Source organism: Lampetra fluviatilis, chromosome 54 (assembly GCF_964198595.1).
Source record: "Lampetra fluviatilis chromosome 54, kcLamFluv1.1, whole genome shotgun sequence".
Lineage (NCBI taxonomy): Eukaryota > Metazoa > Chordata > Hyperoartia > Petromyzontiformes > Petromyzontidae > Lampetra > Lampetra fluviatilis.
In genome coordinates this window covers 7,203,123-7,222,065 of record NC_136328.1, presented here as the reverse complement: position 1 = coordinate 7,222,065, position 18,943 = coordinate 7,203,123, and the positions used below count along the sequence as shown (strand labels likewise).

Below are 18,943 nucleotides of genomic sequence, written 5' to 3'. Positions count from 1 at the left end.
CGGCACAGCGCGGCACGGCGGTAAGACGCACAAATGTTTGAACGGCGCACAACTGGGTTTTTGGGTTAGGTCGTGTGTACACAACAATGCGTCGTAAACCCCCTGCTCCTCCGCCCGAGGCGGCCGATTAAACCTTTCCCGTTCCTGAGACGTCTGCAAGTTGCGGGGGAGGGGTCCCGTTCACCGGCAACTCTCGGAACGCGCGAGCGGCTCAGTGTCAATTTTATTCAGAGAGGCGTAGCGCGGTTGTTTTAAAAGACATCGTACTCACCGCAGAAAACTCTAACGACACGACCGCACTCTATGATAGTGGGCGCCAAACTGTGCCGCACGTGTGTATTTTGAACTTCTTTCGCACCGTACATAGCGAGCCGTGCTAATCGGCATCATGGGAGCCTCGGTACTGATAAAGTTACTTTATTTGAGTTTTTCTTCTGGTTCCGCGCCGTCGCGAACACGCGCCGCCAGTCCATACTCGCCTTTCTCCTCGCACGTCAGCCCCGTGACGTAGCCGATCTTGTCCAGCTGTTTCCGCAGCTGCATGACCTTGGTGGCGCTCACGAAGCCGTTCCTGCGCGGCGACACCGTAAGAGAGCCTTAGCTTTCAACGGCAGATCACAAAGCGGGGTACACGTGCACGTGCGCACACGCACGCGTGCATACAAGTAGGAGGTGTGTTTCGAAAAACGCGTCGCATCAAATAAATCCATCTGGGTAAACGTCGTCGGGAAAAGTTTTCCAAGTCGTCACGTGCATCGTCACACGATCGTTGACATCGCAACGCCAACGGTGACGACTTTGGTTCGATTTCTTTTGTGCGTTTTCTTCTAAATTATTATTCCGACTGTGCCGCCAAGCATCACGAAGAGAGACGAAAACGTTGCCGTGAAGAATTCTCACACACAGCACCGCACCACCACCACCGTCTCTGAAGAGAGGGCCCCCCCCCCCCCCGCTGGAAGACGATGTCGCAGAGCTACTGCTGAACTTCCGACGAAGCCTCGTTTATAAGCCTCATTATCCACGCTCGGGGCGCACCTTTCATCGGCGCCGCCAAAAGTGTTTGTCGCAACGCAATGAAATGAACATCTTTAATTGACAAAACTGGAAGATGGAAATTTAAGGGACAAACCAACTGCGAAATTCATATTTTTTTCCCCAATAACATTTCATTTGTGCCACAAACACATTTTAATGGGCTTAGACCATCAAATCGCTACATCTCGCGGTGGCTGAAACACGGATTAGCACCCAGGATTTTTGCAACGGTGGCTCAGTGGCTCCGACATGGCCATTGTAAGCCCCTCCCCGCCCAAGGCACCCGAGCCACCTGCCCCCCACCCCCCCTCGCTCCGTTAACACGAGTATCGGGGCCGATTTCCACGCACACTGTGCGCTGCATACTGGCACGGCAGGTTCACGATGTCCTCGCTGCATGGAAAATAGCCAGTGGGAGAACCACCCGTACCGTGCCGGCCTCACACGCTGTCTCGGCACAGATGTGCCGGTGGAAAAGGGAGAGGGATAACACGGGTTCCACGCCGCGCGCCACGTACTTGCGTAGCGGGTTCACGATGTCCTCGCGAAGCAGCTGCTGCACCTTAGGGTAATCTTTGAGGTCGCTGGAACGCTGCGGCCGGTGCAACATGCCGTCGAACACCGTGCTGAACGCGAACATGCTGCATGCGCAGGTGGACGTTGGCGCGCAGAGAGACGCGGAGAGACACGCACAACACGGACGCGCACGCACGGGGGCGTCGGTCAGCACACGTGGCAATAAACAATTGAAAGGTATGCCCTGTCAAAGCTGTTGAGAATGTAGCAACTTAGACCAGGGGTGGGGAACCGACAGCTCATGGGCCAGGATGTAGCGGTCAGGTAATTAAAAACATTTCACCGCCTGGCACACAGTATCCGGTATACCCCTTGCTATGGCTGTGGCTGCTAGTCATGTGCCTACGCCACGTTATGAAGGTAGCGGAGAAAACATTCCGTGAGACGTTTAAACCCAAGGGTTCAGGCGACGAGATGTTAACTCCCTCGCCTGGTACGGAGGAGTGCCTGGGTTCGATTCAGACTCCGATGCCCGTATATTTGGAGTCTGCATGATCTCTCCATGGTCACGTGGATTTTCCTCCGGGCCCTCTAGTTTTTCCCTCCACATTTGGAGACACGCGTCTAGAGTATTTGCCTGCAATGACCTTCCACGTGATAAGCCGCTTCGCTGAGCTATTATTTGTGATAGCCAGGTCGCTTCTGAAAAAGAGCTGTATTATAACCTCAGCGGGGGCCTTACCTGGGAAAATGAAAAGATAGTTTAGTTTAGTAGGGGGGCACACCAGAAGAGCGTGGAGTCCAGGTAGCAGGAGTTGTAGTGGCCCTGGATGCCCTTCGTGCGGCCGCACACCACCGCCGTGGCCTCCTTCTCCGACGGGGGAGGCACCTCGCCCTCCACGCGCTCGCTCCGGTAGTTGCTGAACGCTGCCGGAGTGGGGGAACGGGGCGGGGGGGACACGCGGCGGCGACGGCGGTGACGACGTTTCACTCCTCGTTCTGGATTGACCGGCGTTGCTGCCGTCGCAGCGATGACGCGCCGGGCGGAGTGTACTGAACGGATTCTCCCGTCTCGTGACGCGGTGGCGCCGACGGCGCAATCGGGATGGAGAATGCATCAGAAGAAAAAGACGGCAAACAAAAGGATTTTTGTCCTCGTTTAACGAAGCTCCGCCACCATTGGCGCCTCCGGAAAAACAGCCACCACCGCAAAGTTTACGAGTTGTTGTCCTTCCCCCGCACCTCCGATTAGCACGGCTGGCTACGTACGGTGCGAAAGACGTTCAACGTACACACGTACAATCACCATCGCCAACCACCGCCATTTGGGTTACCGAGCGAGTTGCAGCGCTGCACGGGGTCGAGGCCGATGTGCGGCACGGACATGAAGCGCGAGTCCGGACGGCACTTCGTGAACTGGATGAAGAAGCCCTTCCCCAGCGGACACGTGAAGAAGCGGTGCTGTTTGAAGGTTCCATCCGAGCAGCCCTGCATCTCCTCCTCCTGCGAGCATGAGCGCGCGCGCGGACAGAAGCACGCATGCGCCACAACGAGACCAACGTGTTAGCCTTCCTTGACGCTTTCAATCTAAGGTCGCAGCAAGTGGAAGCATCTGTTAACCCACTGGTTGGTGAAAGTGGTGAGAATAGACAGGGTGGGGTGAGGGGGGGGGTATAGAAGGACAGTACAACAGTCGATTTCGCAACACTGCCCTCTACCTTACAGCCGCCTAAGATAAACAGGCCGTGAGTAGCGTGGTCACCCTATCCAAGCGCTATCCGGGCTCAACCCAACTCACTCCGAAACCTGCCCACGTGTGGTACACTAAGCGTGAATCCGGTGACGGGCAGAGGAGTCTCGTACAAACCAAAACTCATTCCTTCAACAACAAAAACCTCGCAACGGCGCAAACGCACAAACAAAACGACCACAAATAAAAAAACGAAAGTGGCGCACCAACTCGATGCCGGCCAGCGTCTCGTCCAAGCCCAGGGGCACGCCGATCCACCGGATGACTCCGAACACGCGCATCTCCTTGGCCATCACCTCCACCAGCGAGCCTTTCTCCAGCTCGTATTTGCCCCCGACCGGCGAGGGCGACAACGGGGTCGGAGGGGTCGCCGGCGACCGATCGACGAGGCCGCCCAAGTTCGCCGCCACCGCCGCCGCGGGGTCCGAGAGCGTGCGGGGACGCGACGAAGGGGCCTCGAGATCGGTGAGGCCGCCAGGAGGCCCAGGCCCATTGTCTTCCGGCAGCCTCTTAGGGCGGCCCTCGCCTGCCGTCCGGCCGCCGACCTGGAGACAAACGCGGCGAGGTGACGGCGATCTTCCGCGTGTTAAAAAATAACCACTGCCGTTATGGCAAGTCGACGAATGCTGAAAATGCCTTGGTTTGTCTCTACGCGCCTCAAGATTATACGCTGGGGGAGTCCAGAAATTTTTATTTTAATATCTGGACGTGAAACCGTTCACCGCTCATTGGCGATGCCATGAATCGTCACGATCCGGGGTTGTGACATTTCCTCACCTCGTTTCCACCGTCTCGTTGGCACTGTTTTTTATATTACCTTATTTGTACCGTTTCATTCGCTTTGTCCATCGCCAATTGGTCAATCAGGGTCAGACAACGCCTCATTTTGACATCAGGGATTTCGGCAAGGCTAAAGATTAAGATTGCATTCATTAGGTGCTTAAAATGCCCCAGCATCTCACCTTATATCACATCTCAATCACTCCACAGCCCAGCTATGAGTTTCTTTTTAGCCGAGGGGACCCCCCTGAAGAAAGCTGTCCCTGTAGAGCACGAGATATGCCGAGGCACCGGCCCACAGGAGAACATTAGTCTGTCAGTAGGGGGGGGGGGGTGATGTTGCCGTTGGTCATTCAAATGAAGAAATCTGCGTGTAATTTTTTTTTTTAAAACCTGGATCACGAGGCCGGGACACGGGGCCCTACTCGTGAAACCCACACTGCCGCCTCCTCACCATCTCAGCGGCCGGGAAGAAAGGCGCGATGTTGGAGTTGGTCTTGCAGAGCGAGGGACGAGACCGCCCCGAACTAAACGGCACGGCGGCAAAACCTTCACTGCCGCCACCGCCCACGGAACAGCTGCTGCCCAGGCCGCTGGTGACGCTGGCCGCGTCGCCGAGCGAACGCAGGCCCATGTCGGGCCACGTGTGCGGCACGTGCGGCCGTAGCGGCTTCAGGCTCAGCTCCGACTTGAATCGCCCGCCCAAGCTCGTCACTGCGGCACCAAAATAAGAAAATATATTTATACTGGAGGAATCCGATTGGCTCTAAAGCTCTTTGTCAACAGGACGTTCCAGTAGGGGCGGGTCAGAACAATACCAAAGCACGATAGGCTTGCAAAGTATAGGAAGGTAAACAAATCGGTCAAAAACATATACAAATAAACTATGTTTTATCTTACCAGGTAAAAGGCCACTGAGGTATTAACCTGGCCACAAATGATAGCTCAACAAAGTGGCTTATCACGTGGAAATAATCTAAATTATTAAAATGCATTTTTCTAAATGTGGAGGGAAAACCCGGAGGACCCGGAGAAAAAATCCACACAACCACGGAGAGAACACGCAAACTCCAAATATACAACAGGCGTCAGGGTCGCGATCGAACCCCTGACCTCTTACATACCGGGCGGGGAAGATCACATCACACTACCGTGGCGCCCCTTAAATAAAATAGAGAGCCAACAGATGGAGCGGGCGAAACGTCGTGCGGGGAAAGGTCGGAGAGCACGCCGAACAACAAGCGCCACGAGAGCCACAATCGCGTGCGCCATTACCGCTCGCGCGCCGGGAACTCGGTTCGAAAGGCGAGGTGTGGGGGGGGACACCACCCACCGGCGTCTGGGTCAGCCGGCGAGCCGCAGTACCACGTCGTCTGCGAGTTCTGCCCGATGGGCGTGCCGCCCAGCGTGTTGTAGAACTGGCTTGCCGGCTCGCTCCCCGGCCTCTGCCTGCCGCCCAAACCCCTCGACTGCCCAAGCACCGCCGGCGAAGACGACGGCGGCGGCGGCGACGACGAGAACACGGGGCCGCCCCTGCGGCCGCCCGTCTGCAGAGACGTCTCGGCCGATTGGGCGTACTTCGACGGGAGATAGTCGTCGGCGACGCCGTCTCCTGGGGCACCGAGGCTGCCGCCAAGGCCGCGTTTTAAGTCGGGCACGTGGTTGCCGATGCCGCTGTTGTGCATGTGGTTGTTGAGAAAGGAGCGGCCTTCGCCGATGGCCTTGTAGCTCTGGTGGGCGAGCCGCTTGCCCACGGCCAAGCTGTTGCGCGAGGGGTCCTTCTGATACTGTTGCGACGCCAGGTCCGACCCCGCGGCGTACCGGCTTCCCGCTGCACCACGGAGAAAATGGCAAGGGGCGGGCCGGCCGACCGGCGTCGATCGGCAAAAAGATACCGAGATTGTCGAGGTTCACGGTGTCCTTTAGAGCAAGGCCATTACGTCTGTGTCAGGCACGGCTAACATCGGTGGCGAGTGATGAGGTGATCAAGTGAGAGTCCTGCCCGTCGCGACACATGATCCAAGTGGTGTCGCGATTCTGAGCGAGCGGGTGAGTGGGCGAGCGAGCGGGTGAGTGGGCAAGCTAGCAGGTGAGTGGGCGAGCGAGCAGACGAATGAGTGGACGAGCGAGCGGGTGAACAGACGACCGAGCGATCGGGCGAGCGAGCGGCTGAGTGGCCGAGCGATCAGGCGAGTGGACGGGCGAGTGGGCAAGCGAGCGACTGAATGCACGAGCGAGTGGGTGAACGGACGTGCGAGCAGGCGAGCAGGCGGGCGAGCGGACGAGCGTGCGGCCGAGCGAGCGGAAGAAAGAGCAGTTGAACGAGCGGCTGAGCAAACGAACGAGCGAGCAGGCGAGCAGACGAGCGAGCGAAAGCCCCGGCGACAGCAACACTCACAGTGCACGGTCGGCAGTTGGGCTCCGTGCTCGGGCGACAAGTCGCGCGTGCTCCTGGGCCTCATCGGCCTCGGCGTCGAGGGCCCCCCGTTAGCGCCGCTGCCCCCCACTCCCAGCGCATTGTAGCTGTTGCCGTCCAGGGAGAGGCTGTCCTGTTGGGGAACAGGGAGCGGAACGAGTTGCAGCGGTCGAGTCGGGACGCCGTGGAAGGCGCGGCTGACGGTCTTGGCGGCAGCTGCATGGGTTTCGATCGCCGCGTCGGTGTGTATTGTAACTATAACCCTCCACCACCCGACGGACAAATCGAATCAAGCCGTCACGTTATGGGCAAAAATTTTCTTTCAGCAAATGGGAGGAGGGGGGGAATGTTGAAAGGCAAGAAAAATTATGCACAATTTTGCGTAATAATGTTTCGCTGAAGATGACGCCCAGCATCATCATCATCAGGTGTCTTGCCCGAAAGAATGCAATTACGAATCATCATATTGGCCGCTAAAGCATTTGCGCGCTAAAAGTTTGGCAGCGATCGGTTTCGAGGTTTCCTTGCCCGTCAGCAGGGCGCAGCGGCGGGCAACATCCACTGCCGTACTGTGCCACGCTGGTGGATGCGCAAGATGTTGCCGAGGCAGGGGGGCTACGAGCCCGTGCGTCGTTTAAAGACGCAAGCGGGAAAGTGTAAAAAAGGTGCTGCCACTTGGTTTATCCGGTGCCGCCCTCACCAGCACGCTGACGCGCTCGGGGTACAGGTAGTCCTTCTCGTCCTCGCTCTCCAAGCGCACGATGCGGTTCAGGTGCACGAAGACGCCGCACTCCTCGTCGCACGTGAAGAAGCGCTTGCCGCTGTACGTTCCGTCCGTCACGCCCTTGCCCCGGTAATATCCCTAGGCGAAGACAAAGATGCCCCCGTAATAGCCTTCAACAGACTGTCGCTGGGTAAGTGCCGTTAAGCGAGCACCCACGAAGGCCGGCGCGGCACACGAGGCGGTGGGTGGCCAAGCACCACGCTCCAGTGGCGATGATTACACACCGCACCAGGTACTCATTGGAGGCGACCTAGGGGAGGAGCCCAGGAGCGGGTCAGATAATTAATCGTCACCAATGTTGGCCGTGGGTGGGAGTCGAACTCGGGTCATCAGGTTCGTAGCGCAGCACGCTAACCACTACCACGACCGCATATACATGGTACGCACACACACACACAAGGGCACACACACAGAGGGTGACTCGGTGATTAAAGCGCTTGACTCAAGACAGTCAAGTTATAAGTTCAAATCCCATTCAGTGGCCATGAAATAAGCGGCACTCGACGGGAGGTGGGGTGGAACAGTGGCACAGCAATTAGCACACCGCGCTCTGAACTCGATCACCCCTCCCTACGCCATCTCCCCACCGCGCACCGGCCACCGGCAGCGAACCGGGACGACGTGTTCACCTGCAGCTCGATGCCGAAACTGGTGCCGGAGAAGGGCCGGTCGTCGAGCGGGCCGCAGTAGCGCACGACGCCGATGGCCTCGCGCGGCCCGGCCACCGCCAGGTTCACGCGCACCACGGCGCCGGGGCGCAGCGAGCGCAGCATCTCCAGGCGCCCGGCGTCGCCGACGACGCGCAAGCGGTCCTCGCGAGACGGCATCGCGATGAGGCACAGCGCCAGGTCCTCCTCCAGCTCACTGCAGCACCGCCAGTTTATTCATTCGTTCATTAGTTCATCCGCCGGGGGCTACCCCAGTGTCCTCCCGCATGTATATAAACACACCCATTAGGGGAGTTGGACGAAAATCCAAATATAGGAGCACAAAGCTCGGGTAATTGTTGGCGCCGGTTCTGGCTGCCTTCCGGCTTGCTTGTGGTCTTTGTACGCGTGTATGTTGAACTGTTTACCGCACACGTCAGAGATTCTACAGCATTTTGAGATGCGCTTGGCATTAATGATGCCCTATAAAGTTAGCGATATATTATTCTTGTTATTCATGCATTCGTTTCGCCGATTCTTCGTTAAGGGGAGGGTATGACTACATTGAAAGGCAGCGGAAGGCAACGGTGTTATTTAGTCGGCATTTTTATTTCAAGTCAATCTTCTTAGCCTGGCCAGCGCCATGTACACGAGGTGGCTGCAGGGATACGTGGTGGGTCAGTGCAGATAAATGCATTGTTGTTATGTACCTCTATGCTCTACCCCCCCCAACATCAACAACCCGCATGGACCAGAGTAGTGAAGTATGCACAAATAACCCCCGTGGACAAGGACAGCTTGGGGAGGCCCTCATCCAGCAGTGGATCGGCGAATGGCCTGGTGATACACGTGGACCTAATGATTGGGAGTGGAGCGGTGGCACAGTGGTTAGAGCGCTGCGCTGGTAATTTGGCAACCCGAGTTTGATTCCTGACCATGGCAAACGTCAGTGGCGAGTGATATCTGACCGGTCCTGGGCTCCCTCTAACCTTTCACCAACCCCACTGACCAGTGTGGTGAAGTATGGTCAAACAAACATAACAAATGACATGGCATGGGGGAGGTAGGGGGGGGGGGGCCTTCATCCAGCAGCGGATTGACAAAAGGGCATCACGTGCAGACACCGGCCAGGTGGCTCGCAATCGGAACGTTGCAAGGTTCAAATCCAGCTTGGGCGTTGGACTCGCCCATCCTCCCTACGGAGGTCTCAAAAACGAGTAGCGCACTGTTGGGAAGTCAACAGTGGTTGCCCTACGGATACACTCTCCCCCGCCATGGGAATGTGGACTTTCCACCGCTGGCTTGGCAGCGTCAACAGGAGACGAGCGCAATGCCTCAGTGCTCGTTTGAGCAGGAAATCCATCAGATGCCTGAACCTCCCAACACACCACCATGCCACCCCACCCCCCCCCCGCCCACCACCACCTTGAGCGATTGTGCCACGGGGAAATTAATCGGCTCCGCTGGGCTCTTCCCCAGCGGGCGCGCGCTGCGCAGGTCACGTGCCGCCACTAAGTGGAATCGATAACGGGACCAAAACGCTCCGCGTGAAACGGCCAGGATTTCTTGGGACCCGAGTGGCCTTTTGCGTGGGAACGCCGGCTCGCGAGCCCAATCAACAAATCGACGGACGGACCTTTGCTTAATTAAAATCCGCCAGGCCCCCTGTCGATCCACTGCTGGATGAAGGTCTGTCTCCCCCACCCCACCCCCCTTCCCGTGCTGCGGCTCGGCAGGTCGGGAGAGCAGCTCACGATCGGAAGGTTGCGCTCGTTGAAATCCTGGTTGGCGGTTGACCCGGGACCATCATCCCTTAACTGGGTCGGTAAAATATCTACCACTTTGTGGGGAAGTCAACAACGATCGGCCCTCTAGAATTGGATGTAAAAGTAAAACTACTTAAACTATATTTATTTTACCAGCTAAGGCCCACTGAGCTATACAGTAGATTGTCGATTATCCAGTGCGCGATTATCCGGCTTCCAACATTATTCGGCGGTGCGGGGCAGATCCGGTGAAACCGGCATGTCATCCGGCCAACGCCGGAAAACCACTCCAAAGGCTGTACACCAGTTCGGCGATCGGCACCACGTGCGTAACAAAAAAAGTACCGATGCTCGATTTCAGTGCCAAATTACATTATGCACTACATACAATTTAAACATTGAAAATACAACACATATAAAAACATGTTTCACGACTAATAACTAATAAAAACAGAAAACACACAGTGCGATCCGGAAAAAAGTGCATGTAATTCGGTGTACGCTGGAGCACCGGTGATTGAACAGATGGTTAAAACAAGAGCATATGAACAGTAGACTCCTCCTTAAATGCAATGCGTTCGATTGCGTTAGCGAACAAAACACCTAAAAACATGTTACACAAGAATGTGCCAAAATAAGCTCTTTATAATAATGATTATTGATTATCTGGCGCTTGAAAAAATTTGGGCCGCTGGATAATCGTTGATCTACTGTATAACTCTTTCTCAGATGCGACCTGGCCACAAATTATATCTCAATGAAGTGGATCATCGTGTGGAAATGTAATAGCAACCAAATACTTGAAACACACGTTGATTCTAAATGTGGAGGGAAAAACCGGAGGACCTGGAGAAAAATCCACGTGACCACGGGGAGAACATGTAAACTCCAAATATACGGGTGTCGGGGTCGAGATCGAACCCTCGACACCTCCTGCATACCAGACAAGGTAATTAACATCTTGCCACCGTGACACCCCTGTTTTTCACCAACTCTGGGCTGTAAACAGGAGCTGAGCATGGCTTTCGTGCTCATTTCAACAGGAAGTCACTTCCGCTGGGTCATATAGCCACACACCAAACCACCCACTCATTCAATCACTCATCCACCCAATCAACCAAAACACTCTCTCATAAACCCACCCGCCCATCCACCCACTCACTCACCCACTGACTCACTCAACCATCCACTCACCCACCCAATCTCAAACCACCGTCTCACTTAGCCTCTCACTGACCCAAACACTCACTTCAATGCCTTTGGAAGCACTTTGGCGATGGTGTCCAGGTAGTCCACAAAGGTCACAGCAAGCATTGTTCGTCCCTGAGCACAAACGGATTGGCACTTTAAACGCACGTCTCATCGTATTGGGGGAGGGGGGGCAGGGCGGGGCAAACAAAACATAGTGGCACAATTGCTCGCCGCTCCGTAATGAATGTTTTTAAGAAATATTAATATTTAACGACTACGCGGCTATTACGCATTCGATTCCGATAGCACTTTCTACCCGCAGCCTCGCCATTTATTGCTTTCGCTGGCTTTGCCTCGGGGTGTTTTCCGACACAGGAAAACAAAAGTGGTGATTTGTCAACATCGGCGTTGCGAAGAGAAGCGCGGGCGAGTGGGCAAGCGGGTGCGGAAAAGGCGCGGATAGCTTTCCGTTTCGTTTAACCCCTCCCAGAAAAACTAAACTGCGAACAGCATCGATGAAAACAAATTAACAGATGGTCAAGCTCTCCGCGAGTTGTACCGCGCGGTGTGGTTCGGCATTTTCTCCGTGACACTGAAAGCCGACGAAGATCTGCAAAGAGGAGTGGGACAAAATCCCTCCTGAGATGTGTGCAAACCTGGTGGCCAACTACAAGAAACGTCTGACCTCTGTGATTGCCAACAAGGGTTTTGCCACCAAGTACTAAGTCATGTTTTGCAGAGGGGTCAAATACTTATTTCCCTCATTAAAATGCAAATCAATTCTTAACATTTGTGACATGCGTTTTTCAGGATTTTGTTGTTGTTATTCTGTCTCTCACTGTTCAAATAAACCTACCATTAAAATTATAGACTGATCATTTATTTGTCAGTGGGCAAACGTACAAAATCAGTAGGGGATCAAATACTTTTTTCCCTCACTGTAGGAGCCAGAGTCGGAATAGTTATTTATACTGGAGGAATCCGATGAGCTATTAAACTCTTTTCACGGATGTCCAGTAAGGGCGGGTACAAACGTTACAACAAACAGTACACAAACACGATAGGAGTGCAAAGTACAAGACAAATCACCCAAACACATACAACTAAAACTAAAGCATCCCCATCCCACCAGGCCAAGCCCACTGAGGTTTACGTTAATGCTGACGCAGCGCGTTTCGAGCCACGTGTCAAAAGGGACCCAGCCACAAAGGAGAGCTCAACAAAGTGGCTTATCATTTGGACGTTTATAGCGGCAAAAAAAAATCCAAACAGTCTCAACGCCTGCAATTAAACCGGGTTCTGAGGGGCGGAGAGTTGATGGCGTTAGCCCCCCCCCACCCCACGTCACCAATGACGATGCAACAAAAAAACACATCACGTTACGTTAGCTTCTGCCCTCAATTTGGCGACATTCCAGCTGTGAGAATTGGCGGTCATGAAAGGAGCATTTCTCTAGGTCGCAGAGCGGATCCACAAGTTCTGCCCCGTTCTGTGTACACCATCAATCGCTTGAGGGGAACTCCGAGGTAGTTCTGCAGTATTCACTTCCGTGGCCCGTTCTCCGATACAAAGGGTAGCCACTGCTCTGTGAGAGTCACATATGGATTATACTGGTAGGAACCTCCTGGTTACACCAGCCGACAGGGGATTATTGTGTCCGTCCGTCGTGCATCCAAAAATGGGAGGGGTGGGGCTGGGTGGAGAGGAGAGGGTGGGGAGGGGCTGGGTGGGGAGGGAAGGATGGGGAGGGGCTGGGTGGGGAGGGTTGGGCTGGGTGGGGGGTGGGAGGGGTGGCGCTGGGTGGGGAGGGGCTGGTCACCCCGTGGTGCCCTTATAAAACTCAATGTTTAACCTACTCACGCCGGCTTGTGCCCGCCCTCACAGTCGGCCATATTTGCGGAATACACCACGCCGCCGTTGACCCTGGCCATTGACCGAGCAACCCAACGTTCCTACCAGCTCCCTCCGCAGGAATGTGTTTTTTCTAGATATTGGCACAATTAATTTATTTATTTTCGCTTGTTTACACAAGACTATTATATTCAGGAGGGTCGCAGTCGGGGAGTACGTTGCTGCTGCTGCTGTGTATAATCGCAACTGAGAGGTAATTTTTCAGCATTGGCACGTCTGGCGAATACCGGTTATGTTGTAAGTAAATACAAATTTAGTTATCGGATGAAACCGGGAGCAGCCAGTAGGAAACCCAGGCAGAACGGGGGTTGGGGGGGAATCATACAAACTACTGGACATCTGTGAAAAAGAGCTTTATAGCGCATCGGATTCCTCCAGGATAAATAAACATCCCGATTCAGAATTCCACGTAGAAAGGTATTCCCAAGTCGGGAATTGAACCCAAGTCCTTCTTGCTGCCGTGAGGTACAATTGTTATAGCAACTGTGCCGCCAGTCACAAATCGGGACAAAAGTGTTCCAACAGACACATTTTTTTAAAGATTATGTTGCCTCCAAGGCAAGTTGTGTACCCACAAGATAGCTTCTGGTGAGGCCAATTGAAGACCTTAAACCCCCCCCCCGACCCCCCCGCCCACATCGAGAGTTAAGTGGACAAGTGCCGTTGATGCGTTCCACCGTTTGATTTGCAGCTACAGTCGCAGGTGTGGTTGAAAGTTCTCATTATAAAAATGGCATGGACGAGTACACCCTTCGGACGAACGCCAGTCACTTTCCCCCCACACAGTGCCACTCCTTGTATTCAACCCAGAGGTGGGACGGCGGGGCACAACCAACCACCAACCAGGAATTTAACTCGCAACCTTTCTTGATGAGTGAGCCCCTCTCGTTCTATCTAGCACCGATCAACTCAGCCAGGGGTCGGCAACCAAAATAACAAGGGGAGGCAAAATTTTTTTAGAATTCGGTAAAAAAAAAACTCTATATTTCAAGAGCCGCAATGCACTGTGGTGAATAACGTCACGGAGCAGCAGTCCTTCAAGAGAGCTGCAGGATTGCCGACCCCCTGCACAAGGCCATGTGCTCATCTCTGCATTTGAGCCTTACGGCGGGACCCCGGGGTCCCATAAGCCCCCGGCTCTCGCATAAACTGCGTTGCGACGTCATTTTATGTCTGTTGAAGGCGAACGATATGGAAATCTATTCCTCTCGACGAGCTCTACACGATGCGCTAATCAAAGTTTCAAAGTTTTGTTTATGACGACGGCATTCGTCCCCGCTGCACTTGGACGACATGACAACAGAATGATCCGCGCCAGGTGGGTCGCGGGCGTTTATGTGCGCGGTAGGACGGAGTCGACAATTTTTATTTATTTATTACGATTTTGACTTCCGTTTATTCGGGACCCCGGGGTCCCGCCATAAGGTTCATTTGTTCACACAAAAAAAGAAACTAACACCAAAAGCTAGGAGAAGGGGGCCAAATGACCAAACTGTATAAAAAAACTGTACTGAGCAGAAAGGGAAAAAACCACCTCGCATTTCTCTATTCTCGTGCAGCCTGCGCAGGAACGCCCGGATTTACATCTCTGAAAGTCTCCCGATCCGATTGCATAAAACCCGTGCCAGGAGTGCACTTTGCAATCTGACCCCAATACACACCGCCGCCGCACTCGCACCGAGCTTTTGTTTGCGTGTACCAGAAAATACCCTTAGCCGCGCGGCGTGCGATCGCACCAGGAAACCACAGAGTGCGTGGGCCGCCCAGCGGTTACAAGCCGTGGCACAACGGCATGAGCCCCAGGTAAAGCTAAGACGCCACCGCGAAAGATAAACTAATTATTCGGGGGGGAGCGTAGGCGCTCTTCCGTAGAAACCCACGGCGATCCGCTTTACCCCGCAAACATCGAGAGGACGGTCGAGTTACCGTGAGCAAGAAAAGACATTTTATTTCAAATCCTCTACGCCGTCTCCCACCGATCTCAACAGATGCATTAAATCTCTTTCAACACCCTCCTCCTCCTCCTCGGTTAGTGAGATATGGGGGCGTCGCTTTCACGGTATTCAATCAGCTGCTGAGAGGCAAGTAAGAGGGCCGCTAGAAATCAGTGGGGTATCGATGAATGCATCACCCCGTACAACTGGGCTGCGGGGGATGGAGCGTTGGCGCGGCGGTTAGCGCGCCCTGCTCGAAGACAATGCCCTAAAGAGGTTAAACACTTATATATAAAATAGGCAACGTTTCGGGCAATGGCCCTTCTTTATGGCAGAGAGATGCGTGCGGGCGTTTGTCCGATGGCACTGTGGAGTGTCCGTGAGCAATGCAATTGGGAGAAAGGCTGGCGACGTCGGTCAGCCGATAACTGCCCTCTTGGCGCACTCACATCCACCAGTGGCTAACGGGGCGCGCTGCACAGGTGTGTCGTGAGGCCGGTACCGCTCCATACCCCCCCACCGCCCCTCCACCTTACGCGTACGATGGTTTCAATTTTTTAAAATTAAAATCCATCACCAGGATGTTCCCTTGAGATGGAACATATCGTTCACAAGGGTTGTCTCGGGTGTTCAGTGACAAATACATAGCAAAAAACGCGTAATGAGACGTGCTTACACAGCGTCAAATATGTTTACACGGAGTCAAGAAACGAGGGAAGGGGGGGGTGGAAGACAGCCAAGGCAGCGCGCACACAAACATCGCAGCGCAGTTCCGCTTCACATAGAATGATTCTCGAGATGTAAGCGCGGCAGATGCCGCGCTAGCGTGTTTCAATTCGAGATTCAAATAAAAATTGGGGCCTGCGGCACATTTTAGTAGTGTCTGGGAGACTGTCCCCGTGTTCAAGCGGGTCTGTGTCTGAGTGAGAGCGAGCCTGTTCACCTTATAACACTTTCCCATTCCAAAATTCCGTAAGTTGCAGTGTGGGTGTCCTGTTCACCGCCAAATCTCGGAACGCGCAAGCGGTTAAGCATCAATTTTATTTAGCGAGGCACAGTGCCGTCGTTTTTAAAGACATCGTACTCGCCCGAATGGCCTTGTGGGAGCCTCGATACCGAATAAGTTATTTTAGTTTTTCTTCTGATTCCGCTCCGATGCCGCACATGTACCTAAGTCATCGTAACGGAACTGGAAGAAAAACTGATGACGCACATGTACGCCATCGGAACGGGGAATGGTTAAGCGCAAAAACCAAGGCGGCAACGGCAGTCTCCCGCTCAAGAAAGCGCACCGCCGCCACTCCGCTGCAGCTCACCTGCGCATCCCAGATGTCCTGCCCGTCGGCGGTGAAGCAGATGCTGCCCTTGGGCACGGGCCCGCACCGCTCGTCCACATCCTGGTCCTTGAGCAGGATGAAGAAGCTTGTGCGGTGGTGGCCCCGGCCACCGCCACTGCCACCCAGCGACTTCCCGCTCACCGCCGGCAGCACCGAGCCCACCCCGCCAGGCCCCACACCCTGGCCGGTCCCGCCGCCCCGCATGCCGCTGTACATGGCGCTGCTGCCTCCCCCGCCAGCGCTATTTACATCCTGCGGTGGGGGACGAGAGGCAGGGGGTGGGGGGACGACGAGGGGGAGCTTGAGTTGCGCTCGCACTCTAACGGAGGCGCCGCGGAAGTCGCGCTGCGCGTTGGCGCGGCTCGTAGAGTCGGCTCGACATTCCGGCATCAACGGAGCTGGCCGGGGTCGGATCGGAGGTCGGAGCGCAAGGGGCCGCCATCCCTTGATATTCTGGATTCACATCAAGGCAGCTACCCCCTTCCCCCTGCCCACCATCTACCGTCCTCCGTTGGGGGGCAGGGCAGAGAAACATAGGAGAGACGATAAAAAGAACACCGTGACACAGCCAGAGATAAAACAAGTGGAGCCCAGAACCAACAATGACAATGAGCGCAACGGACAGCCGAGGCAGCGCCGACAAGTCCCAGGGCATCCTGAGGAGGCACGGGGCCCATTCGTCATCGAGCGCCACGAACACAGGAACGGCACTTGTGATTTTGTTTCACAAGCGCCGTTCTGTGGAGAAACGTGCACGACATCCGCAATGAAATTTGTTTAAACGATTCTTACAACTTAAACAGTCTAAAAGTTCACGGTGCAGCAGCAGAGGTTTATACTAAAAGTATGGGCGAGGAAGACACTGGGCCTGCAATGATTTAACACAATAAATAAGCAGACAACAAAACACCTCCTTCCGATAACCATCTCATTACGTAAAAGTTTTTTTTTAAACATCCGATCAGCTACACAAGGCTTCTGGTACATTTTTTTCAGCAGCATTTGTTTAACAGAAGCAAACTCAAGATCGGTTTTTGACAGTGTCATATCAGCAGTCAGGCCTGCTTAAAACAACGCTTGGTAAACTGCGACATGTTTACGCTGCTAGAAATGGGCCCTAGCAATGAGTTGAATTAGTTCAATGTACATCTACGATAAGGGGGCTTCTGACATGGCACGCAGGAAATCGTGACGCTCACGGGAAAATTCGTCTGGGAGAAAAGTGGAAGAAACTATGGCAGAAGAGAGAAGTGAAACCAAAAGGGGGGTACAGAAAACATCCTGTTGTGGGTCCGGTACTTTATGTCAGGAAACGTAAATAAGAGCGTAGTAAGTGCAGCGGTTGTAACCACGCACCAGCGCCATACACTTATTCCATCAGTAGAGTTTGATCCTGAACACTTCTGCGTCAAGATGTATACAGTGTGCTCATAGGCATTTAGGTCACGTGCCCTGCAATCGTTATCGACTGCATACCTTTAAAAACGCAAGAATTGCCAACGCACAAAGTCACTCAATCTGCGGAGAGGCAAAAAGAAGATAACCACCTGCTCTATTTAGTTATTTTCTTCACTGGCCGCTTGTTGATGATATAACCTTCTTTCAAAAGCGTGACCTTTATTCCGTTTCCTTAGAACGAGGCAAGTGTTCGCAGATGCAGTGCATCTCTGAGCAAGACCAAAACCCAGCGACGAGGGGCAACACCAAGGTCTAATTATAGCCGAGCAGCTTACTCTTGTACGACCGGATGCCGCCGTGGTGAAATGGGTGTCGTGCATGGGACTCGCAATCTGGTGGTCGCCACTGCTTCCAGATCTCACCCAGCCAGCACAGCAGTTGAAACAATGGTGCCCGCCGACCTCCGCCTCTGTCCACCCAGCAGTGCAAGTGGGTACGGCATCGCAGTACATCGGCAGGTGGGGTAAAGTGCGGGCACGCCACCTGTTCATCCAAGATGCTCGAACCAGCACGAAGGGGTAAGCCAGACACCCTTCTAGAGCTCTTGTCGGCAGTGGCGAGCAAGCAAGCAATTGTGATGGCTGCTCCTTTGTCGTATTTTGCAATAAAATAATCTCCCACATGAAATCGAATGATGGGAATATTAATGAACGTAGTTTTGTTGCTGTAATCATCGTCGACATTGTTTTACGGCAATCACCCAGTCTCCCGCAATAAGCTGCATGTAAGATACGTTAATACTTAGAGGTGGCCAGGTAGCTTGGAGGTTAGTGCTTTGGGCCAATTTCACCGATAAGACATCAGTGCGAGGGCCGCCACACATGTGAACCCATTGGGTTTGAGACAGCATGATGGGGCGCGCATCAGGCAGAGGTCGCAAACGGGTTTTGATTTCTTACCCGTACCCATACCCGGCCGCACCAGGGTCGCAATCGGGTACCCGTACCCTACCCGATACCCGGCTACCCGTACCCGGCCGGGTATCGGGTAGGGTACGGCTATCGGGTACCCGATTGCGACCTCTGGGATGAAGCCATGTTGCAGGCGCGGGTGGGTTGATTCTAGGATCTTGAATTGTGAGAAGAGACAAGACGTTGGGAAATGAGTGACAAACGGTTACTCACCAGTGACTCACGGCCTACCCGTACCCGTACCCAGCCGCACCAGGGTCGCAAACGGGTACCCGTACCCGGCCGGGTACGGGTAGCCGGGTATCGGGTAGGGTACGGGTATCGGGAACCCGATTGCGACCTATGGCGTCAGGGGCCGCACTAGGCGCTGCCTGCAGGCCCACGAGCCTTGCAATGTAGAAGACTGCTTTAGGCCATGGGTTTGAATCCAGTAATTAAACCGGGTTCTCAAAATGTAACATGCTGATGATGGTCTCAGCTCGCTCCTCAATGAATGTACACAAA

The 18,943-nt window shown here is 54.2% G+C and overlaps 1 protein-coding gene across 3 annotated transcripts in view; it reads right to left on the bottom strand.

Moving 5' to 3' along the window:
• CYLD (CYLD lysine 63 deubiquitinase) overlaps window positions 1-18,943 on the bottom strand; it is a 46,272-nt gene that overhangs the window by 8,257 nt on the left and 19,072 nt on the right. Inside the window, exons 2-13 of one of the 3 annotated variants that reach the window (XM_078879660.1) lie at window positions 16,050-16,322; window positions 10,947-11,020; window positions 7,914-8,160; window positions 7,201-7,362; window positions 6,483-6,633; window positions 5,418-5,915; window positions 4,539-4,798; window positions 3,511-3,849; window positions 2,889-3,057; window positions 2,340-2,481; window positions 1,557-1,679; window positions 480-571 (exon numbers count right to left, since the gene is read on the bottom strand). In XM_078879660.1, the coding sequence (XP_078735786.1) occupies window positions 480-571; window positions 1,557-1,679; window positions 2,340-2,481; window positions 2,889-3,057; window positions 3,511-3,849; window positions 4,539-4,798; window positions 5,418-5,915; window positions 6,483-6,633; window positions 7,201-7,362; window positions 7,914-8,160; window positions 10,947-11,020; window positions 16,050-16,286 (2,494 nt within the window). In that variant the 5' untranslated portion in view covers window positions 16,287-16,322. The remainder of the gene's footprint in view (window positions 1-479; window positions 572-1,556; window positions 1,680-2,339; window positions 2,482-2,888; window positions 3,058-3,510; window positions 3,850-4,538; window positions 4,799-5,417; window positions 5,916-6,482; window positions 6,634-7,200; window positions 7,363-7,913; window positions 8,161-10,946; window positions 11,021-16,049; window positions 16,323-18,943) is intronic. The other 2 variants (XM_078879661.1, XM_078879662.1) reach the window with 2 other exon arrangements.